This window comes from Leptinotarsa decemlineata, unplaced genomic scaffold (assembly GCF_025532065.1).
Source record: "Leptinotarsa decemlineata unplaced genomic scaffold, Ldec_3_MD MMD2_tig00026369_RagTag_RagTag, whole genome shotgun sequence".
Classification (NCBI taxonomy): Eukaryota; Metazoa; Arthropoda; class Insecta; order Coleoptera; family Chrysomelidae; genus Leptinotarsa; species Leptinotarsa decemlineata.
In genome coordinates, this window is record NW_027412709.1 from 3,711,441 (window position 1) to 3,733,482 (window position 22,042).

A 22,042-nucleotide genomic window follows, 5' to 3' on the forward strand; every position below is an offset into this window, starting at 1 on the left:
GGTATAAGGAAATAAATATTTCGATATGAAATCTCGGAACATTCATCTCGCCCAACGTACCTACTTAGTAGGCTCTAGTAAATACCTGCTAAAAAATAACTACTTCTCTGGCTAATACCACATTGGACATTAAATTATATCTGACATACATTTATGCAAGATACCTCACAGAGATAAGTCTTGCAGATGTTTATTCAGTAGATCACCTACAGATCGGTTTCGAGGTATTACCTTTCATCAGTGCGTGAAATATCTGTAGAATGTATTGAATATTTTAGACTTTTCTGTCCATTTAGCCGCTTTTCTGAATGTCTCAATATCTGCGCCAATGCGCGCTGCCCCAGAATTTGCAGCATGTCGAGTTGAATGACTTTTTAAACATTATTATCCATACCACTTTTATCTAGTATTGTAATAAGGTCCTTTATGTGTTGAAAGGAGTATTTGACTCCCTTGATTGGTTTTAAATGGTACCGCCAATCTGGATAACATTATGAGATGAAACACATTAATACTTTGTCACAAATGAGTTGGATCGACTCATGTCATCGATGATAGTACGTGATGACATTCATTCGCTTCTTTGATTTAATCATAGGAATCTTGTTTGAAAGAGGTATATTTTTAAAAGAGATTAATTCATAAAAAAGAATGGTTTTGGCTTTCTACTCCCCTATCTGTATACAAAAAATGTAAGAATCTTTCAAAGAAAGGAAAAAAGCAATTAATTTCATAATGAACTCTTCACAAAGATACGTAGATCATTTGAAGAAATAACGTTTAACCACAAACCGGATAAACAACCCTAACGAATGGCAACAAATGCCTGATAGTGATATTAGCCTAAAAGAACTGGGATCAATTCTATTTTATTTCCTCGATAATGTGGAACAGGAAAGGAATTTTTTAATTTGATTGACATAGTTTAATATAAATATAAACAACATAAGGGGTCAGGCGTCTGTGTACGACGACACTTCATCCATAGTCAATTGAAATTGAAGAGCACTAAAAAAGTAATACTTTATTGTGAGATTTTCACTGGACAGTTCACGAAACCGCAACACCTGTTTCGCTAAACAATAGCTTTTTCAAGCGTTTTTATACTGATATGAAAACGCTTTTCAAATAAAAAATAAGAACGAGCCAATATCCTTGGTACGTAGCATTCAAGAGCATGATAGAATACATATTAATTGAAAGAAGGAATATGTGGAAAACTTCCAAAAAGAGAAGAAAGCAATCAAGTTCAAAACAAACGTTTCACTGAGATGTATAGATTATGGACAAAAGTTTTTTTCATTTCCAACTATCCTTAATTAATGACACTATTTCTTTCAGGAGCTAAAATGGGTTTTGGTTTGGTTAGTGTAATTTATTACCGAAAAGACATAACAAAGCCCAATTTCACATAATTGATACATATGTTTCACTATAAATACCAAATCGTTGGAAAATAAAGGTTTTCGGCTACCTTCTTCTTGATCTTCGTAAAAAAACTGTGGGAAACTTCCAAAAGAAGGAAGAAAACAAAAATTAATCACTGCTAAAAATGGTACCCTTTCAATCATGGAATTCTTTATGAATAAGTTGTTCAGTTATCAACTGACAACTCTTTATTGAATATCACAAAAATACAACTATAATACGTAGTATATATGTATACATATTGATTTCAAATGCCCATTTTAGATCACTGAAATTATAAAATTTTTGCTGGCGTCACTCAGACATACAAAAATGGCGAAGGTTTCATCTACATTCACCATTTCATATAGATGGACAATAGTAATACATTGTATAAATCATACTGGCCATATGCGATTATTTTGATACCTTCTCAATTATATTTTGATTCCTTTTGAAACGCGTCAAATGATGGAGAAATTCCATATTTATTCGAGTCTGTGCAACTGAGGAATCTCGAAAACAGTGAGAGATAGAAAATAAATTTAATTTTGGTGAGGTTGCCCATTTTCAGATACAATTGAATAATAGTAACACATCGATTCACATTTTGTCATAACAACTTTCATTTCACTACCAGAATCTGGTCATAAAATATTCATATGGGGTGTCGTCCTTTACTTTCACTAAACAGTTTTACAAAAACGCAATACGTGTTTCGCCATACAATGACTTCTTCGGGCGTGTCTTGGGGTATGTAAAGAAAGACATACCCCAAGTGTTTTTTGAATTTTCATCTCAAGTATCGGCCAATTTCATCAAATATCTAGTTTTTTTGTAATTTCGATAATGTTCATATACTATCGAAAGAAATCAATTTTTCGATATTCCACAGTGTTCCGGTAATTTAATAACAATCACATATATTAAAGATATTTCATCACGATCCTAATAATCGATCAAATGAAAGGAAATATTCAAATATGAAGTGCCCCAAAGTTCTGCGTTGGTTCCACATTAGTTATTCAATATTTATCTTGATGATTTATATAACTTGAAATCTGAAAGTGAAATTCTTTTTTTTGCTGATGATACAGTTATTACAAAACAGATGAAACTTGGGACAATTCGAAACAAAACGCAGAAACAGAGAAACAGTTTTCAAAATTACCATTGATTGATTCAATGAAATATCTCAATATCTGTCTCAATAAAATTAGAATTAGTTATATTTTGAAAAATCTGCGAAAATGGTTGCCAAAATTTAAATGTTTGAAACAATATATCAATTTCCACCATCTGGAGATGCTATATTTCGTTCTAATGGAATATTAGGAAGGGGTGGAGAATCGAATTATAAATTGTAAAAACTGGAAAGTATTTTCCTAATAATATTCAATACAGATCATAGATACTCTGCAGTATTATTATATATAAAGAGTAAAAAAATCAATTATTTTTCTGTACCATTCATATACATATATTCCACAGCCATATATGCAACACAAGAAATAAAACAAAATTACAAATATATAAGTGTAATGAATCAATAGGGCGGAAAAAAATTATGAATATTCATTTCACATATATGACAAAATTCCGAGCAATATTGAACTAATAAAACAGTGCATTTCTTTAATGTCCCTCCCTTTTATTTTTTGAACGGGTCAACCCAAAAATTGAAATTTAGGATTGTGAAATTAATGCATGAATACTTATATTTTGATGTGAAATTGACAGAGGAAACTTTCAAGATGGCGAGTGGGTGCCATATAGAAAAAAAATTATAGCTCCTGAAAAATGCTTCACAACTCTAGAATATAATGTCAATATCTTCAACTACTACAAAATGATGGAACTTTTTATAATTGCCTGAATACATTGACATTTATCTACATAATGAGAGGGTCAACAGTAGTTTCCAACATATTCAAATACAGTCCCCCTGTTGAATTTGGATCAATAAATAGAGGTCCTGCAATATGGTTTCCCAATATTCCTGAGCAAACGTTATTTTGTTCTGAATATTGGGTATGTGTTTCCCGGAAAACGTGAGGGTTGGTGTTACTCCAATAACGGCAATTTTGTCTATGAATATTGCCGTTTAAAAAAATGTACATTCGTCACTAATACACTTCTTCATGATTTCGCAGAATTTTGTTCTTCGATCAGGGTCATCTTCAGTTATTTGGTGTACCATTTTAATTTTGTATGGATGATACATATTCCTCTTCAAAAGTTTCCACACAGTAGAAGGAGACACCTCACAAACATTCGCGACGGAATAAGTAGACTGTTCAAGATTTACTACCATCTCACCAATTATTTGCATTTGCGGTTCTTTCGGAATGGACGGATGGCCTGGGGGCTTTTGTCATGTACACTACCGGTGGTTGTGAATTTTGATAAAAGTTCCCTCAAATATTTTCTACGGATAGGATGATTCAGTAAACGTTCATTGAAAATCCTTTTGGTCTCGTGAAACTTACGCGTCGCACCGTAAATAAAAATCGCTCCAATTTTTTTTTCCAATGGACGATAGTTGACCATTTTAGAGATTGTTGACGTGGTACCTTTCTACTATTGAAACCGAAAACTAAATGAGAATATTCAAACTGACCAATGATGTTCATTGTCGTACTGACATTTTTTGTCGTTTTTATAAACAAAAAATAACTTAACAAACCTTATCGGGTTGTTGGAATTGCCATATGGCAGATAAAAAGAAATATTTCTAGAAATATCGATATTAATGTGTTTGTCTTCAGGAAATTATTAAATGTTTCGCTATTTTGTAGTGGGTGAAGATATTGACTTCATATATATTTTAGGTTTGTGAAGTATTCGTCAAGAGCTTCAAAATGATGTGTCACAAGACCCTCTTTTCCATTTAATTTTTTTTCCCAGATGACGCTCAGTCGCCATCTTGAAAGTTTCATCTGTCAATTTTACTTCAAAAGAAAGTATTCATGCATTAATTTCATTATACCAAATTTCAATTTTTTGAGTTGACCCCTTCAAAAAATAAAAGGGGGGAACATTGAAGAAATGCACTGTATAATTTCCTTTATTCAGAAAGATTTTGAAACGTTGATTATTGAAACATCTAGATAATTTTTGTATGATGTTATGAATTTCTGAACATCATATCTCAATGTTAAAACAACTACTTATTTGAAAATATTGAATGATCCTTGCCACAAGTTATTTAGTTCGTAAGGTTGTATTTGTTTATTTGTCTTTCTAATACATTGTAATTATAGTTTAATGAAAAAAATTGACGAATAAACTCAATTTATCATCATTATACAACAGATTTGAAAAAAATGTAACTCATTGTCTGAAAAAATAATTATATAACATTTCGTAGCTCACGACTTGGCCGGAAGCGATCAGGGCGGCTTCAACGATCCTTACGTCCGTTTAGCGATACAGCCGGAAGTGGATTCCAGAAAACGTCAAACCAATATCTGCCGAAACGATCCGAATCCATTATTCGATCAACATTTCAAGTTTCCCGTTTCTCATGAAGAACTTCAGTCAAAAACCTTGATTCTTCAGGTATTCGACTATGACAGGTATGGGGTAACGAAGCTAACTAAAAGCGTTTATTGAACAGTATCTAAGGCACATTCAGGGGTGAATTCACTCATTTTTCCAATTAAAAAATATTCGATAACCAGTAGTTAACTATAAAGGGGCATTAAATATCGCTGAGTAAACTAACTCAAGATAATCATTAATTGGAAATATGAAATTAGGTTTATATTAATTTGTTAATCATTTCTACTAATACAGGTATTCTCGGAATGATGTCATTGGGGAAGTTACAATGAACATGGCCGAATTTGATATTGCTAACAGCGTGGAAATCTGGGGAGAGATAACCAAGAATAAGAAACCTAGAGAAGAAATCCAGGAGGTGCTTGTGTCTTTGAGTTACTTGCCATCTGCAGAGAGATTAACAGTGGTGCTGCTCAAAGCGAGGAATCTATTTCTGCCTCAATGTAAAGGAAATTTGGGTCAGTATGTCTTCTTAGCGGACATTACTAGGAATAATTATTGGTTTACGATTAACGGGCAATTTTAACCAATCGAATCTTTCAACTAACGTCCAGAACTAGTTCGTTCTGAAAAATTCGTTATGAAATGTTACGAATTTTCTGCAAGGCTACCTTTTAAAACATGTGAGGTTCTTGTGAAATAAACATCCATCTGTTACCTAATATTTAGTCATTCAAATAGTGCGGCATTATTTATATAAATAAATAATTGAATTTTTGACGACTCTGCTGCGGTTATTATCTATAATACATCTTTCGAATCTGTTTTTCTGCTTTCAGTTGAAGTTTGTCTAGCTGAAAGTCGATGAGTCATACTTATGGATTTTGTCACCAAAATCTCTCCCCAACTGTTCCATTTTCTCAAACCCTGCTCAATTCGGAACCCGTATAAAGAAATTATCCATAACTTATCATGATAATAATTACAAATCACAATATAGAATTTATTTTCAATACGCCTTTCACTAAGTAGTAGTTTCGTAATTTGGGCTGGTATTCTACAGACTTATCAATGCAATTTAAACAAATTATCGACCTTAATCAATAGAGATTACAAATTGGTTGACAGGCAGTTTTAAGAACAGGTACCAAGAAGGTAAGATTACTGTTATTAATGCATGCAATCAACAGTGCTTCTACCAAGAATCTTCTGTATGTAAAAGTTAAACAAAATCGTAGTTAATATCAAAAATTGAATCAAAAAGTAAGTGGTGTGTGTGTGTGTATTCAAAACACGTGTTATCTGTGAGTAAAACACAATCCATCTATAATTATTTACATTGGTTACAATAACCTAATCGACTTACTGATAAGACATTTGGTTGGAGTCCGATCCCACCAATTGTTGTCTACTAGGGAACCCAAGTTGGAGAATAAAATGGCGGATGTCGAAAATATTACAATCAAACAAATATTCGAAGAATTAGTAAAAAATAGGAAGTGAGGCTAGGGTACTCAAGGAACTCAAGAACAGGGTATGTACACTTGAAAAAGAAAACATATCGCTAAAAAAAGAAGTGAACAATTTAAAAAGAACGAACAAGAAAAATAATTCAATTGGTTTCAAACTGGGGACCTTGCTAGGCGTAAATCTTCAAGAATCGGACTTCAACGACGTGTACTCATTGGGAAATAAAATAAAATTCGGTACTTTTTTTAAGAAAAAACTCATACTACAAAACTGCAGAAAATTGGCACATTATTTAATGAAAGACCAAAGTTCTTTAACAAAACTTGATGAAGGCATCCATAGGAGATAGGAAAGAAATAGAAAAAACCTTAAAAATAAAGATATACCACTCACTGGTCACCAAATCGCGTACACGTTCCTTCAAGCAAAAATAAAAAATGGATCCTTTCATTCAATAGTACTAGAATGAACCCTTAATGGCACAAAATATAAAGAAGATTATAGACTTCAATGAATATATGTAAGAAGGGCTCGGTCATTTTAAAAGTTTCCATACAAACATACGCAGCATTTTAAAAAACATTGATGAATTAAGAATTGGAAGGATTAAGGATGGACGGATACAAAACGCTTTTTAATAAATCATGCTTTAATAAAAAAGATGATGTTGTTGTATTCATTAGAAATGAATTCGATTATGAGCAAAAAAATATATCTCTATGAGAAATAAATGTTCTAGTACTGAAAATGAAAATAAATCATAAAATGATTACACTTACAGCAATATATCGCTCTCCAAATTCTTGTTCACATAAATTTAACGAAGACTTCCACCAATACTCATTAAATATTGATTCATCTCCTATATCAATGATGTAACTCGACCATATAGTCACGCATGCCTTGACCACTCTTTTGTTAAAACTGATATCCGTTTTCATGATAATATGAAATCATTCATTTTCCATGAACAAATAAGTGACCTACGCCCTATTGCTTTAATGAGAGATATGGGATATACAAAGGAAAATGAAAAACAGAAAACGTTATCTAAAAGCTATACTAATTACCATTTTATTAATTAACTGCAACATCATATGAACATAACATAAAAGGACAAAACCAGCAAGAAATGTATAACTCGGGAGTTACTTACATTTATTCAAGAAAAAAATTATCTTTATGAAATGGTAAAAAAGAAAACGATGATATTCAACATCAATATAATAATCAAAAGAATGAATTGCATAAACTAACTCAAAGTGCTAAAAAAATTGTATTTCCAAACTGAAATAAAAAAAAAATCTGAAGGCCTCTGGAAAAGTGTGAATGAAGCTTGCAGTAAAGCAAAAAATAAAATAGAAATAACGAAAATGAAAGTGGAAAACAATAAAATCATCACTAATGAAAAAGACATAGCAAATGCGTTCAACCAACACTACAGTGAAATAGTGAAAAAACTTGCAGATAAAATAAAAACTCCCGATTACTTTGAGAAAAAGATATTCAGAAATGACAAAAGCATGTTTATTTATCCAACTACGTATCATGAGGTTATAGAAATAATAGAAGAACTAAAGTCAAACAGAAGTCCAGGAGATGATAACATAAACGTGGAGACGTTAAAGAAAATAGCAAATGCCATAGCAGGTCCAATTGTTCATATCATAAATAATTGTTTTGTGAAAGGAATATTCCCGAATATTTTCAAAAACGGTACCGTCAAACCACTCTTTAAGATCGGTGATAGACTTCAAATCAACAATTACAGACCCATTCCACTGATTTCAAATGTAACAAAAGTAATTGAAAAAACCATCAAGAAAAGAATGACACAATTTATGGAGAAACATAGTATCCTATCAGAAAATCAATACGGTTTCAGAGGGGGATGTTCAAAGGAGGATGCATTATACAGACTTACATCAGTCATTCGTGAAGCACTAGAGAATTGAAAGCCAGCCAGCAATTTGTATCTTTGTCGATCTCTCCAAGGCGTTTGACACCGTCTGTCACGAAAGGCTGTTAGAAAAATTGGAGAATATTGGCATGAGCGGCAAGATGTACGATCTCTTGGTATCGTGTCTCTCTGATAGAAAACAAGTATATATCGATGGTATACCGAGTAATCAAGCAAAAGTTACGTATGGTGTCCCGTAAGGAACATGCACAGGCCCTGTTTTATTCACCATATACATCAATAGCTTGTTAACACTACAATCAGCAGGTGAAATTTTGAATTTTGCTGATAATACAGCCGTACTGTATGAGTCAAACACGTGGGACTACCCAAAATAAAAGCCGAAGTTGATTTCAACACAATCGTCAGGTGGTTCGAACATAACAAATAAACATTAAATAGGGACAAAACCAAATGCTTGTCATTCACCTCCTACACTAATAACCTTCCAAACATAGGTGCTTCAAAAATAAACGGGGAAACTTCAATACCGGAGGTCACTACAATCAAATACTTGGGAGTAATTCTAGATCGGCATATTAAATGGGATCTACATAGGTCACATCTAACCAGAAAATCACGCGAATTTCTATCACGTTTCAAATTATTGAAAGAAGTTCTCGAAATTCTCCGCTTAAAAACAATTTACTATGGATTAGTAGAATCACCACTGAATTATGGAATTATACACTTAAACAGTCTGAAGGTAATACAAAAACATATCTTGAAAATTATATATGGTAAGAAAAGGACTTATTCCAGTAGAAGTTTTCCAGTTTTAATCACAAGGTGATCATCTTCAAGAGGAATATTATAGATGAAGTTTGTATGGGATAAAACTCCAATAATATTCATTACTAACCGATGGTTTCGAACAGTGCATCACAAGTACTAATAACTAGCCAACAAATAAGAAAAAAAAAATTGCGACTAATATTATAATGGCATCCTGACTGCGACTTCAACATCAAAAATTTTCCATCACGTAAAGATTTTGAGTTATAGTTACTTTTATTTTATGAAAAAAGTTTCACATATTATAGGGAAATATAAGATCAAAACAAGAAAAAAACAATATATTTTTAGAATAACAGACTTTATTTACAATACACTTGAAAAAATATTCAAATGAATTCTTTTGTGCATAATCTTTTTGCAAATGTTGACTTTCGTTTATATGTTTCATCATTTTCCCTCATAAGGAACCAACAATAATCCTCCATCATTGCTGCATCCCATCTGCCTTGGTAACGTTGTTCCATTGTCAGTATATCTTGGTGGAACCTTTCCCCTTGTTCGTCACTGACAGCAACCAAATTTACTGGGGAAAAATTCAAATGGGAGCGCAAGAAATGGATTTTGAGAGACATGCGACCTCCCAATTTGCAGTAGTTTTCAAGTAGTTCTTCTACAAGTGTTTCGTAATTTTCTACTTTCTTGTTCCCCTAAAACTCCACATAGCTAATTCAACATTACTTAATTCTTTATCAAACTGTTGATCACTTAGTAGTTTTCTAATTTGTGGTCCAACAAATATACCTTCCTTTACACAATGTTTTATTAACCCCAGTTCAATGTGTAATGGAGGTAACAAAACGTTTTCGGGATTACCAAGAGGTATATTCTCCACATTAGCTTGACCTGAAATATATTTATCTCTTAAAGGTCATTCTTTTACTTGATAATGGCTCTGTATCGCCCTACTGTTCCAAAGGCAAAGAAAACAGCAAAACTTCGTAAGTGACATACTTTCGTGTGTTTTTGTTACCATTATGGAGCAGAATGGCTTTTAAACTTGTTTTAGACGCTGTGTTGCCAGATTTTAAACAATTTCCTCAATTTAGGGGAATGTCGTGTTCTTTAAATTTTTGTGTCAAAAATCCCACCTGTTAGGAAACTTTTGCTATCATTTTCGCATTTAGGGACCAAAAATTAATAATGAACTGCTTTTTGCATTACAGTCGTAAATTGGCTGTAAACTAGTGAATTAGACTAATTCTAATAAATGTTTCATGAAAAAAAATTCAACAGTATAGAGAGATTAACTCTTTGTTGGTCGTTAAATAGAAAATGTTATTGTTTACGTTCAATATTTTTCAGGGATTCCAAAGGTTTGATATTCGTTCTTCATTTTTTGTATGTAGTACGTCGTAGTTTATGTCGAATTAGTGGTTGTTTTCTAACAAATAACATACATAGGTTAAATTGGTTTATTTGATTCAAAAAAGTTTTGTATTCTGGGATATTCTGGGTTTGAAATTTCTAGACTTTTCCAATAAAGATTTTTGAGTACGAGCCACATTTTAGCTTGAGATACCCGATTTGTTGTCCTTATCGGTGTTCGATTTGTTGTTTTTCATATGTCTACCTAGAGTGTAATCACTCTTGTATGCTATGTTGATGATCTATTTATCTTCTGATGCATTACCTGTATATGTCAGTGTTTCGAAATTATTTAATTCTGTCCAATATTGATCTTTAATAAATGTTCGATATATTCATTGAATTTTCGTGGATATCTCTATTGCTTTTCAGATCATAGATGAATTTGTATTCACTGAGTACCTTTTGTGTACACTCCCATGCGAAATAGTGTGCACTCCCATCAAAGCCTTTGATGCCATTCTTCTTACCTTTTTGAAACTACATGATGAGGGTTTGAACTTCCTTTGGAAACCAACTTACACAATAATAAAAAAAACAAGTAGTTTGTAACAATTTTATCACTCTTATGGGAAAGGTAAACAGTTAGCACTCAATCACATCAATGAATTGACAAAGTGAACCATTCCACGTTCAACCTCATGTCTCTAAAAATATAATATCACGAAAAAAAATTATCACACGTATTTAAATATAAACGAAAACAAAATGATGTTGAATTCTGGATATTCGAGTACAAATTTTGTATTGAATATCTTAGTTTCAATGTTATGTGGAATGTATAAGAAAATAAATATTTCGAAATGAAATCTAAAAAACGTCAATCTCTCTTCAAGTACCTATTTAGTATGTTCTGGTCAATGCCTGCCGAAAAACAACTACTTCTCCGGCCAATACCACGATGGTCATTGAGTCATATCCGACAGATATAGTTCTATGTCCATCATATGTATCTGTCTTCGATTCAGTAGTCAGACTTATTTTTATTTCTGTTAGAGAATTGGTAGTTGGAATGTTTGTTCTCCGTTTTTGGTGCTTGTTTCATGAGATGGAGCCGTAACTAGTTCAATACATGCAGACGGGCCGCGTTGGAATCAGTCAAGTCCCAAGCACACTGCTATTTGGATCGGATTTTTTCTGCACTCATGAGAAGAAATACTTCAAAACCAATCTTTAGATGGTCCACTCGATTGATTCCAGCATAGTCCCGCTCCTTGATGAACAATGAACATCTTCAATACAAACTTCTGTGAGGTACCCTGTATAAATGTCTGCCGGATATTATTCTAATATACATCGTGGTATTAGCCGGGAATGTAGTTGGGAGAGATGGATGTGTGGATGATTCATTTCGAAACAGTCTTCAGACTTATTTTGATAGATTACTTGTAGAAAGTATTCTGGTTAAAATAAGTAATGTCGCCCGTACATACGTTCATATATGAATCATCTCTACTGAAAATCACCTCCCAAAATCAGATATTAAGCCGCCAGCTTTCCCAGTCTATCAAATATTGAGTAATAAACACATATATTTCCACAATAATAGTTATTTATGTATCAAGGGCGTTAAATAGGATTTTATGGACCGCAGCGTGTAAGTAATTATTAACACGCCTACGTCCATAAAAGCAAATTACGCCCGAAATACATGCACGACCACTATATTTGATGTCATCATCGACAGCCATCTTGAGTTCTTCCAGGCTGGAGCCTCGCTCCCTTACCCTTTGAGCTGATTTTCGTCAGAGTGACAAATGGGTCATAACTGATCATTGGTGCGCCATGAGTGTCCTCAGACATCAGTACCGCCCTTCGTGGTGTACCCCTACCTGGCGGGGGTGAGATGGATGAAGATATTATTCATCTGTTAACGGAGGACATAGGGGCCTCATTCGACAGAGTGTCGGGGCCTTCTATATTGGGAGGGGTAGTCTACAGCATAATCTATAGCTTCCCTGACTAATGGATTTTCGTGAGTTTCAGCGCAATCTAAAACTCGCCGATTCCTCGACTGGATGGACTGCTGAATGGAAGGCAGCTGTAAATATCTGCGGATGGCTTCATTCCGCACGAACCACGGAGCATTCACAATCATCCGTACTATTTTATTTTGTAGGATCTCCAAGATGGAGATGTTGGACGGAGCCGCTTGTCCCCAGACGCCTGAAGCATACATGATGATAGGCTTGAACATCGTGTTGTAGATCATAACTTTGTTTTTCAGACTCATTTTAGATTTCCTGTTGATTAGAGAGTACAGGCTTGCCACCCGACCCTCGATCTTTGCCTTCACGCTTAAAAAGTGCGGGTTCCAGGTGAGCCTACGGTCTATAAGAAGACCGAGGTACTTTACCCGCGCCTGCCAGTCAATTTCCCTTTCAGATATTCTCACTTTCATAGCCGGAGAAGATAGCGTTCTTCCCATGGTTATCGCCTGCGTTTTTTTCCGGGCTTTCTCGGATTATCCATTCAAGGTACCAGCGTTCGAAGTCGTCCAATGCACGTTGCATAAAGACGACGCCGAGATCCCGACCCATGGAAGATGAGAGGAGAGCCGTGTCGTCGTCGTAGAATTTGATGTCATGTCGATAGATACCTGCTTATATCTAGAACACGATAGAAATACATCAAGGCTGCCGTGAGGCTGTATATTCATATCATATCGAAAGCAGAATACATCAAGAAGTGATGGCATGAATGTTGCCACGGCAACTGAGTCAATTTTTCGAAATACAGATTATATAGGCTAGTAGCCGTATTTGCTGTCAATTTTTGTGATCACAGATAATTTATTAGTGATTATGAAATTGATTCAAGCGACGAAGAAATTGTGAATTGTACTCCACCAGAAATAAGTGAAGTAGCTGAGGATTTGAAATTGACTTTATTGCCAAGTTAATCCATGAAAAGATACGACAAAGTGTATGAAGAATTCGTGAGGTGGTGCAACGGGAACAAAGTAAATAAAATAATGATAAAAAAATTTTAAAACAAGCTTTTATTTAAGTGCCCTAAAAAGATCAAAATAAAATTTTAAATCACATTAACCACATTCATTTATGACTTTACAGAATTGATATTATAATAAAAGCTTGTCGCAATAATTTCAATTTGTAATTGAAATTTTGTAATTAGGTAGGCACCTACTAAACTTGTAAGCAATTCATAATGTTTGTAATTAAATAAAAGTACCGTGAATGCTTGAAATGTAGAACTTTAACCTTGAATAACTTTTTTGCACACATAGGATTTATCGGGTTTGAAATTTATTGCAGTACCTAGTTGATCTGTCAGAATGTTTCTCAATTTGAATTTAATCTGACTGTATATGTAGAGATTTCTTCTAGGCATCGCGACAAGCTTTTATTATAATTTCAATTCTGTAAAGTCATAAATGAATGTGGTTATTGTGATTTAAAATTTTATTTTGATCTTTTTAGGGCACTTAAATGAAAGCTTGTTTTAAACGTGTTTTTATCTTTATTTTATTTTATATTTTTTAGTTTCAATCGATAGTTATCGATCAATACAAAAGTCCATCTATAAAACGGAGAGTCCTTCAACAGAAAAACTCAAGGAACCAATGATAATGACGCCCATCTCATCAAATTACACAAGTCACATTGCGTGATGGACCCTCTTACTCTGGGAACTTAGAGGGAGGTAGATAATAATATGTTTTCATAATGCAAATAAATATGGGTTCTTACAACCTACTACTCCATTTATTGTCATCTTTTTAGAGTTGGGAAGCAGGTATTTAAAAGTAAAAGCTTGATTTAATTTTTTTCTAGAAATATGGCATCTATTTCATGTGGCATCTATTGCATGTGGCATCTATTTCATGGTGAGCCTAGCAACTGCCTATTATAAACGAATACGTACACAAAATTTCGTGTCCCTGCTATTTACCGCTGAGATCTCTCGTGCGGAGCCGATCCTGGCAGCAGCATCAGGTCACGTTTATGATTAACTTGCATTGTCATCGGTTCTGGACCAGCGTGCAAAATTTCAGGACAATCGGATACCGGGAAGTGGGTCAAATTAAACTTGCAAGATTTGTAAACATACATACAAGTCAAGTTAAATTTTTCGAAAAATTTAATATTGTAAGCCCTCTTACATGCTGGAAGCTACTTTAAATATACATGATGATAGACATATCAGTAGATACGCAAGATTGACAGATTTTTATGAGTTACCTATAGGTACAATAGATATATTGATAATCTGATGATGTTGGTTGATTCGTAATGTGCACTCCTGTATAATTCAAGTATATGTTTCAATAATTTTGCATTCATTGAAACCATCGGAATATAGATTTCTATCGATGTGAGATTGAAATTCACTTTATAGCCCGCTCAATGATTTTATCGCCCGTCGGCCAATAAAGTAGTCCTCGGGCGCTAAAGTGCTACTTTGCGGCCGCAAATCCGGGCGATAAAATGCTATTTTACGTCCGGTCGTGCATAAATATATTTTAAACCTATCACTATTCATTTTTCGATCAGTGATTTAGTCTCACAACTTATGCATTTCCAGATCTGCAACCATTTGTAAAAGTGTATCTTCTTGTGAATGGTAAAAGGGTGAAAAAGAAGAAAACTGCTACTAGAAAGGGTAGTCGCAATCCCGTTTGGAATGAAGCATTAACATTCACTTTATCTGCCCATAACATAGCCAATGCTGCATTAGAGGTAAGGTTTGGAACTTCATTGAAAAACTTTTATTTATACAACAGTGAATATTGAAGAGTTTTTTATCATTTCTTCAAAGAAAGTTCATCCAATATCAACCAAATAATGAAATAAAAAACTGTGATTTGTTTTTTTTCTAGATTTCTGTGTTCGATCAAGGAAATGATTTAATAGTGAACAATACCCTTATAGGAGCGTGTGTAATAGGGCCCAAAGAAAGTGGCCCTGAGAAAGATCACTGGATTGACATGTCACAAAGTCCAAGAAAATCTATCGCATGTTGGCATACAATAAGGTAAACTTTTTCAAAAAAATATGCTCAAATGAAAACCGTTGTTTTGAATTATATTCCCAAAGTGCAAAGGAATACATATATTTTTTGTAAATATACCTTGATGGAGATGAATAACTGAATAATTATTAAAAATTATTTCAATTCAGTAACAATCATAAGAAGTATTCACCAGAGATCATTTTTCAATGTCTAAGAATTCTTTATTCTAGCCATAAGTCACAATAATCATGATTTCCACTTGTTAGCACTGAACTGATGAAAACAATATTTTCCTGGAAATCATTCAAATTTTTCAGCTCTCAGGGTTGGTTTATTTGTTTGCACATACTCAGAGTACTTATTAGGTGGGGATAAACCACACTTTCTAACACTAATACTTCCTAACTTCTCCACGCTCCTTGCTCCCATAGATGGCGTCTTCGTAAGAGGAGATGTCATTGCTCAAAGTTTACTTGGGCTTGTTATTCAAAGGCAGTTGAGTCGAGTCCAGCAGTGGTTCAGCCTAGCATCACTGATGAGATCTATGGCGGATCGAAATAGCGATGTCTTGTGTTGGACCATGTATGCGTTGTGTTTTGACTCTGATTTTCATTCAGATCTGTTGGTTATGAAAACATTTATTGGGAAATATGTTTTCACATTTTAAGAGTAAGGCAAAAATCATTTTTAGAGGTATCTAGTTGAATCATACTTCAACTATTTGACTAATGTCTATGGAAATCTTTCATCAATATTATTTATAAAATGACCAGAACTATCTATCGATTCACCTACCATGATATATATCTAGGGAAAATATATGTATTTTGGTCACCCTGTTTTTTGATGTGAAAGAAAATTAAAATTTCACCCTTTCTCCTTTTCCATGAGGTTGAATGTTGTATTCAAAAATACCAGTGAAATATTCAGAAGTTTTTAAATTGTCATAATTTTTATCTCGTACTGATCTTTTCGTCCTCATGCAAAATGTAACAAAAAACATCTTTCAATCAAACAATAGTCATTTTGTCTTTGGAGCGTCTCATATGATATTCAATCGTATGAAAAAAATATCTGAATGTTGAGAAACTCGAGAATCCGTATATTATTCACAAATAAAAGTGAGTCAAAATTTCTAGAAGAGTTTAATGTTTATAAATAACCTCAAAAGACAATCATTTCTGTTGATCTCTTTGATTTTTCCACTTATAAGTGCAGCAGAGGAGCGATATTTATTTTTGATATTGTTGAAACAATACATTCAACTGCACCTTAGGTTCAGAAGGAAAAAATTGGTAATGCATTGAAATATATGTCAGTTTTGTGACGAGTTCCAACGAAAACAACGCATATTGCAATAGTTGATATTATTTTGTTTTAAAAATTTCAATCAATCAAAAAATTGAAATATCTGTCATTCATATATCTCAACGACAACATCTATATGTGGTTGCATGAATTTTTGGTTTAACTGACTTTAAAAAATTGCGATACAAAACTTTGAATGACGGGCATAAAAATCGATAAAATAAATGTATATTTGATGTTTCAGTGTTCTAGACATAATCGATTACTTTCCTTCTGAACACTCGTGAATCTAAATAACAAAACGCTTAAATTGAGACTGGGATGTCACGGAACAACCCTCTCTTCTTATGATAAATGTTGCTGTCTTATATATACTAAATTATACACCTAAAATGTGAAAATTTTTATCATCTATACTAAGATGTTTTTGAATACTTTATAGACTTTTAATGAAGGTATATGTATTGTATGAGTGTTCCATGTTGAAAAGTTCACTGTTCATAAAAATGTTGAAATGTAGCTTTTACCAAGACGATGTTTAGGTGGAATATTTCAATATGAAGGGGCATAGTTTTTAGAACTGTTCCAGTTAGCCTATAAGAAAAAGTTGAATACTATATTTCATAACCTTGTTTGCAAAGTGTAAAAAAAGAACTTGGTTTTCTGTTAGTATTTAGCTTTTTATAGTTTCCTTTTGGAATGCAAGTCCGTTGATTTTCCTCTAGATAATAAGCATAAAGGAATCCCTTTGAATTGTTTTATGCTGGCTGCAGGGACCATAATGGTATAATAATAAACAAAAGTTGTAAAAATTAGTGTAGCGTCCATAACATTAATCAAATTCGATTAAAATTTTTCTCAACCCCATCATGGATACGTCCAAGAAGACACGAATTTTTAAATATCTTCGATACACTCAGGTGGAAAAAGAGCTAATTTTTTTGGACACACTCCATGACTCTAGTAATGTTCCAGGACAGATTTTCATTATAAAGCACAAAGTGTTTATTTTTACTCTGCATTCGGAACATTGGCATTGAAATACTCCACTATCGAATTTATCATGTAATATTTCGTTATGTTTTAGATGTTATTATAGATATCTAAGAGATGTTATATATGTATATAATTTAATTGTACATGATACAGTAGTAATTTTTATTAACTAACAATTGATTTAACGAAGCTATTCTTTGGCAGTATATCAATGTAAAATATATTCCATTGAAAACAATACATCGCCTCAACCTCTAGAAATATATTATCTGTCTGTAGATACCCAAAAATAATATTTCCTTATATCTGAATATATTTACCTTTAATCAATATCGGATCAATAATTTTGATACGAACAAACTCTTATGATTTATGAAATCACAGTTTCAGATTTTGAGTGAAATAAATTTTTTGCAGAGGAAAATATTTTGGTGGCGGCAAGAATCACAATTAGGGTGAACAAAATAGGAGTTGGTAGTACTATAAGTTCCTTTCGATTTAGGTCTACCATCCCGGATTTTGTTCTCACCGATTTTTGAATATTATTGTTATCACAATCTTGAAAAAAATAAAATTCATAACGTAGAACTTTATAAAGAGCTAACTTTACAGTTCACCTTGTTGAGTTATTGTCTAAACACAATACACCTTTTTCTGAGAAAACTATTATATTTGCAGGAAAAATGTGTTTATCTTTACGTTTCAAATACAGAATTTATTTCCGTCACCAGAGTTCAAAAAACACATCAAATTCGCCTTTACACATATTCTAGGTGACTTGTCAAGGGAACTAAGAAGTTTGATGCAGTCTACACCAGTATACAGTTCTCTATTGAAATTTTTTTCAGACGGTATGAGACGTAAACTACATCTTGAGTTTTATCTATCAAAATCATAACGTCATCAGACGAGTCAGCATACTGTTCAATTATATTATTGTACTCTAAAATTATAGTGTTTCTGAATACCTTAACAATATTTTATCAGCACGATATATATGATCTGACTATTGGTTTTACTGTGAATATCCGATATCTAAGTGGGAAATAAAATTGTCAGATTTTCTTCTCAAAACTAATTCCAATTACAATCGATCTTTATAAATGACATACAATTTCACAAAATTACACAATATAGAAGAACCATTTTATATGAACTGTAAACTTCAACGATATTCACCATGGTGACCATGCACTGACTAATTATACTGAGGAACATTCTTGTCTCAATTGGAGGCATAAAATTGCAACATTGTGCGAGGATTGCGTGTTTTTGTCTTTTGAAGTTTAGAGTGATACTGATGAAGAGTCTTGTCGACCTGAAACAACGAGCGTAATGTAATGAACGTTTGGCGTACAAAATGAATAGAAAAGTGTCTGTCAGTTATGTAATGAAATTAACCGATACTTAATGAAAATCCACAACGAATTGAAGTAATACTTGAACATTTTTGCTAGATAGTATTAAAGTATTGAAAAACACTTTATTGTGAGATTTTCACTAAACAGTTTTACAAAAAACGCAACACGTGTTTCGCCATACAATAGCTTCTTCGGGCGTGTCTTTACTAACTATATTCTACATATTCAATGCTTCATATACCCAATTTTACAATTTGAAAGTACCTACATTTGAAGTACCTAAGTTTTGCCTGGTCATTTAATGTTTCATGTGTACCTAAGTTTGTAATGAAATTTTTTTCAAGGATGGAAAGGAGGCACAACTATACAAACACCTGTCACCACCACCAAGCATGCCACCGGAAACATCTCACTCCCCCTCAACGGTACGGGAGCATGTACCGGAGTGATATGATAAAAGGGTGGGTCGAAATGTCGGGATAAGGACAAAAGATCTTGCCTGGAAATGAGTGGTCATTTCCAAGAAAGCGAGAAATTTCAATGTGTAGCTTTATCAATCATCTACTGAATCATAAGGCGAACATAGATTTTAAGTATATAATTGATAAGCACATACATAACCTTGCTTGAATACATAATAAAGAGTACTTAGTATTAGTCTCTAATCATACGACAAAACAAAGACAACGCAGAGACTGAAACAAGCTCCAAGTATACCTATAAAGGTATGAAAAAAACCATAGTATAAGTGATATTTCTGAAAATACAGACAATTTCAGTGAACAACTAATCAATACAGTTTATTTGTAAATTTTCACTATAAGGGTTTTACAAAAACCTAACTATTTTTACCTGCGAATTAACAGATTCAATAATGGCGAATTATTCAATTCAGTTTGATCGTTCATAAGATACTGAGAGTTTTTGAATTTGTTTATTTCCATACTCTCCAACAGGTTAAGTTTCAAACCTTTCTTCTGGAAATGGAGGGGTTTGTATTCATGGTTGAACTCATGTCCCTCTGAGATTAAATGACTGGCATATGTGGAATTCATTTTTCTATTCTGAAAACTATATTTGTGTTCTTTTATGCGGGCTTTGAACGTTCTTCCAGTTTGACTTATATAAAACATCGAACATGACCCACACGATAATTTATACACTTCTGATTTTTCTGAAACTGAACTTTTATCTTTGTTATTTTTAATGTGCATGCCTAAGTTGTTGTTGGTTTTGAAAGCAGTATTGATACCTTTGCTGTGCAGAAAATCTGAAATACTTGTAGTGGGTTGGCCTAAGTAGGTTAAGGTTCTATAACTTCTATCGTCTTCTCTTCGAATTGGGGACTATATTACTTTTTTGATAATAAAGAATGTATCAGACCGCTATCCTGTACAAAAAGTACACAATTCTCGCACAAGATTACAACTTTGTCCCCGGTAGAGTCGAATTTCCTCTTGTCACGATCGATGATGGTACATAAAAACTTTCATATGGTTATTTGATTTAATCCAAACCATATGAATTAAGAAGATGTTAGTGTTTTTCAAAAAGCGTTTTCCCATAATTACTTATTATTATTTTTAAACTATTTCTAGAGGTTGTGTTCAAGCTTAAATAATTACACAGATAACATACGAAAAGAAAATAATTAGCAAAATGTTATCAATTGAATCACATCTGAATTGTTCAGATGAATGTTCGAATTGAGCACAAAATATTAGGTACAGTCATTTGTTATGACTTGCGAAAAAAAACATATTAATGTAAAAATGTACCTGCATCTATAAATATCATTGTGTTGTTAAAATCAGTGTATCAATGATATATAAAGGATGGTTTGTGTTATAACAATTAGTTTAAGAGATTTCAATTTTATATATTATTATATAAATATACCAACCAAGCATCAATTGCCACTGAGTCTACAAATACAATAATTCATTTAAATAAAAACCCAACAAAAGGTTGAACGATATTTGCACATGAAAAAAGGATTTTTTTGAACGGAACATTAGCAATATCCCAGAGGCAATTTAAAAAGTTCGTGAAATCAATCAAATAATTTGTTTCAAGAAGATGGAATTCCTGTCCCAGTAAACGAATGATTTTGAGCAGTTTCGCATTTCCATGATTAAAATAAGTCTACATGATCTCTGACTTCATTATATGGTCCCATACAGGGCCGTAGCGAAAAGAAATAACAGGGGGGGGTGAATCCAAATTTTCCCAACCCCACCAGCAAAATTTCTCAACTTTCGAAAAAATGAAAGCCGAGGGTTCAGTTACTACTATAATATATTGATTTTCTTACCTAGATATCCACAGATTGGTTGAATGCTTATGTCCGTTAGGGTATGCACAAACAAAAATATATTTTGGTAATTATAAAAATAATAATGGGAATTATTCTACTTTGGACCAAGATCCTTGGTCTTCCACCATATCCACCATGTATAGGAATATTCAATACAAATGAAAGGAAACAACACTTGAATAATATTGTGCTTATTGTTTTCTACTATTATTTTTTCTATTTTCACGGGCCGAAATTTCACAACTTTTTCAAGTCGAAAAAACAGCGAACAGGGAATTTTATAAAACTGTCACTTCAAAATTTGTGGACTGTTCAGGACTGTTCTCTTACTTGGGAGAAATTAAACTTTCTTGAAGTTTTCAAACAACTCAGAATTTCAAAGTATGGGATCTCCAAGTTATGCATGTTGGGAACTCCCAACCTTCTCCCGGTTTTTCCCTTTTCTTATTACCTCTGCCTTTCTTTTCTCTCATTTATAGTTTTTTAATTTCCATTCATTTTTTTACTATTATTTTTTTCTATCTTCACGGCCCAAAATTTCCCAACTTTTTCACAACTTTCTCCCAAGTCGAAAAAGCA

The 22,042-nt window shown here is 33.1% G+C and overlaps 1 protein-coding gene and 1 long non-coding RNA gene across 2 annotated transcripts in view; both read left to right on the plus strand.

Moving 5' to 3' along the window:
- The window catches only part of Ubr1 (Ubr1 ubiquitin ligase), a 185,222-nt gene that overhangs the window by 43,022 nt on the left and 120,158 nt on the right, over nt 1–22,042 (plus strand). The window contains exons 5-8 of the mRNA XM_074185230.1: nt 4,778–4,985; nt 5,206–5,429; nt 15,053–15,207; nt 15,348–15,502. Coding sequence (XP_074041331.1) covers nt 4,778–4,985; nt 5,206–5,429; nt 15,053–15,207; nt 15,348–15,502 — 742 coding nt within the window. The remainder of the gene's footprint in view (nt 1–4,777; nt 4,986–5,205; nt 5,430–15,052; nt 15,208–15,347; nt 15,503–22,042) is intronic.
- Nucleotides 13,172–14,292, plus strand: LOC141486726 (uncharacterized). The gene is made up of 2 exons (XR_012468008.1): nt 13,172–13,466; nt 14,011–14,292. It is a non-coding gene; the product is annotated as an uncharacterized lncRNA (long non-coding RNA).